At 39.8% G+C, this 3,604-nt stretch overlaps 1 protein-coding gene across 1 annotated transcript in view; it reads left to right on the top strand.

The window, feature by feature from the left end:
• Positions 1–3,604, top strand: part of LOC106527996 (6-phosphofructo-2-kinase/fructose-2,6-bisphosphatase 2) — a gene marked incomplete in the record, with an annotated part of 24,680 nt that overhangs the window by 9,892 nt on the left and 11,184 nt on the right. Inside the window, 7 exon segments of the mRNA XM_014023036.1 lie at positions 290–364; positions 606–662; positions 759–883; positions 1,310–1,517; positions 1,774–1,920; positions 2,026–2,130; positions 2,212–2,341. Of these exon segments, the coding sequence (XP_013878490.1) occupies positions 290–364; positions 606–662; positions 759–883; positions 1,310–1,517; positions 1,774–1,920; positions 2,026–2,130; positions 2,212–2,341 (847 nt within the window).

Genomic DNA, 3,604 nt, shown 5'->3' on the forward strand with positions numbered 1-3,604 from the left:
ACACACACACACACACACACACACACACACACACACACACACACACACACACACACACACAAAAGAAAAAAAGAGTATGGCTGCTTCAAGACAAAAATGGAAATGTGTTTGTTTTACATTTGTAAATATAGGTTGTGATAATTTAATGTCATTCTAGACAAGAAAAGCCACACACACACACACACACACACACACACACACACACACACAAGACACAAGTAGAACATTGTTTGTTAATAAATGTCAAGTTCAGTTTGATTTACAAAACTGGTCACATGTTGTCCCACAGGTTTTTGATGCCACAAACACCACGCGAGAGAGGCGAAACCTCATCCTTAACTTTGCACAGGAAAACGCCTACAAGGTCAGAAACACGCCAATAATTAGGCCCACAGAAACAAAACAGGATCTGTTCAGAGTTTACAGTTTTATTTCAGTGTATGCTGAAGTTTTGGCGACTTTAGAAAGTGCATGGTATTTTAAAGTCAAAGGTTTCAGTGATTTTTTTTTTTAGCAGTTACAGATACACTATATCTCAACCATCAATTTATACAAGTACATGCTTTAAATTAATGTTCAAATTTAATGTTTTTGTCCTCTGGCAGGTGTTTTTTGTTGAATCAGTATGTGATGATCCAGAAGTGATAGCTGAAAATATCATGGTAATATTTGTTGAATTATTTTTAATCTTTTCAGCTTACTGTTGACCGCACACAGTTGAAACTGGAATATTTAGTGATCTCATCTCTTCCCTACAGGAAGTGAAGGTGTCCAGCCCAGATTACCCTGAGAGGAACAGAGAAAGTGTCATGGATGATTTTCTGAAGAGAATAGAGTGTTACAAAGTGACCTACCAGCCTTTAGATCCCGATGAACACGACAAGTAAGATGTTCTAATTATAATGAACTATTTTATAGTTGCAATTTTTACGTTTAATTTCTAACCTAAATAAAACGAAAATAATTTTGTTGGGCTGTTTTTCTTGGGATAGAGTGATGTGTCGTTTATGTCCACATTTTTTGAAAAGGGTTGCATTTGCAAGTTTTGTCCAGCAGGTGGAAACAGAAGCTCATTTAAAACTAAAACCAGTGTTTTTTGATGATCTGCCTGATGGTTTCTCCTTTGATGTTGTTTTATTTACTAAGTAAGAACTTATTAAATGGTTTCGTTTACTTGTAAGGAATCAGTTGAAGGAATTACCCAAGGTTTTTTGACACATAAAGTACAAGATATTCCCTCTTTATCCTTGAGTTTTTGTTTTAAGCAGATATTTCTGATTGTCTGTTCTCTTTTCTGTCTGACCCACAGGAACTTGTCCTTCATTCAGGTCATCAATGTCGGCCGACGTTTCCTGGTCAACAAGGTGCAGGACTACATCCAAAGTAAGATAGTGTATTACCTGATGAACATCCACGTCCACTCCCACTCCATCTACCTGTGTCGGCACGGAGAAAGCCAGCACAACCTGGAGGGACGCATCGGTGGCGACTCTGGACTGTCGGAGAGAGGGAAGCAGGTGCTTCAATAGATGTTTGTGTTTCTAAATGTCTTGCAGTTACGTAATATAAGACTTGTAAAGATAAAGACCAGCCAGCACCTTTAAAGCGTTGCATTTTCCAGACCTGATAAAGTTGAATATTTTCAGACAAATCCTTCAGGTAATCCTGCAGAATTAAAGCGGTTTAGTTAGGAGCTTTAATTAGATCTTTTTTTATTTAACATATTATGTTTAATTGCCCATGTGACAGCTTTTCACATGTTGTCTTGAACAGTTTGCTGTAGCCCTGGGTGGTTTTGTGAAAGAGCACTCGCTGTCAGACCTGAAGGTTTGGACGAGCCAGCTGAGACGCACCATCCAGACTGCAGAGGAGCTGGACGTCCCCTACGAGCAGTGGAAGATACTAAATGAAATTGATGCTGTGTGTGTCCTAATATTGTGCTGAAAGGCTCAGACACCAAAAACATAAAAAAATAATTTAAAAAAATCCTGTCACACGTCTCACTGGTCCTTGTTTCTGTTCCAGGGAGTGTGTGAAGAAATGACGTATGAGATGATTCAGGAGAAATATCCAGAGGAGTTTGCAATGAGAGACCAGGACAAGTATCATTACCGCTACCCTGGAGGAGAGGTACAGCTTCACTCATAACTCCTAAAAGAACTTTGAACTTCTAGTATTAATAATTTGAGCCTATTTGTCTGCCCCCCACAGTCCTACCAGGACCTGGTTCAGCGTCTGGAGCCAGTTATTATGGAGCTGGAGCGACAGGGCAACGTTCTGGTCATCTGTCATCAGGCTGTCATGCGTTGTTTGCTTGCGTATTTCCTGGACAAAGGCGCAGGTAACATCCACAGAAACAAGACACCGACTCACACAACATGCTCACACAAAAGTAGGAGTTTTGTCCAAAGCTGTTTGCTAATCTTTGCAGTAGTTTTGCCCCAGAAATAAATACAAAGCGCCTAAAGAAATCCAAGCTCATATTTGTCCTCTGAAACCTGAAAATCTGCATGTTGACACAGTGACTCAGTTCTGAGCAGGCCACTGAAAACAAACTGTAAAGACATGCAGAACTTTGCGATGTTGGGTAAATAAAATGTCATCCAAAGAGCCTCTGGATTTATAATTCACACGTGAATAAAAATAAAAAGGAACACTCGTGGCAGCCGTTTTCACTCTAAACAACCTTTCTGAATGTGCACCAGCATCCAAAACATGTTTTAATCTGTTGCTTCTGCTTTCTGCTGCTGCAACACTGTGTTTCGTGCTTTAGGAGCTGCCTCTTATTGAAGGGGAATGTGTTTTCAGTGACCTCAGAAACAGCAGACACGTCCACATTGTGTTGAGCACTTCCTGCTCCATTAGACAACACAACTTATTGAGGTTTTGTCTTTTGTTGATTTGATGAGCAAGCTTCAGTGGGACATTAACACAAGCAAGCTTCTGGTTTATCTTTTGTTTCTTCACAAACGTCAACAGACCTTGTTCTCTTGTAAACTCCAACACGTGACAGGATTAGGCACAGATTTAGGTGATTGGCTCACGGTGTAGATGATGTGTCTGCCAGCCATGTGTTTTGTTTTGTTTTTTCTCTAAGCTCAAGGCTGCTGCAGTGACACTTTCAGAAACAGTTCAGTAAATTCAAATAAGAAAAAGTGCTACACAGAAAGGTTATGTCTAACCTGCTGTTGTGCCAAGTTTTCAGTTAAATTGTCTCATTTTATTATCAAGTTGGAAATGTTACTTTCTTCTTCATAATTTACCTCTCAAAAGCTAAAAGAGTACAGTACAATTAAAAATACAAAATTCAAACCAATGTGTGCAACCTTGACGTTCTTTGTGGTGGCTAAACCGTTTCAGTATTTATCACAATTTCCCGTCAAAAACAGTGAAAAGGATGTTTCTGTAAATTTTTCATCTGAACTGTTCTAGTTCTAACTAATCTCCCTAAATACAGAGCTTAACCCGAACACACACAAGCACGCACGGACGCACGCACGCACGCACGCGCACACACACACACACACACGCACACACACACGTTTGTTTCTCGACCCCGTGGGGACCTTCCATTGACTTCCATTCATGTTTTTTAGACTTTATA

This window comes from Austrofundulus limnaeus, unplaced genomic scaffold (genome assembly GCF_001266775.1).
Source record: "Austrofundulus limnaeus strain Quisiro unplaced genomic scaffold, Austrofundulus_limnaeus-1.0 Scaffold354, whole genome shotgun sequence".
Classification (NCBI taxonomy): domain Eukaryota; kingdom Metazoa; phylum Chordata; class Actinopteri; order Cyprinodontiformes; family Rivulidae; genus Austrofundulus; species Austrofundulus limnaeus.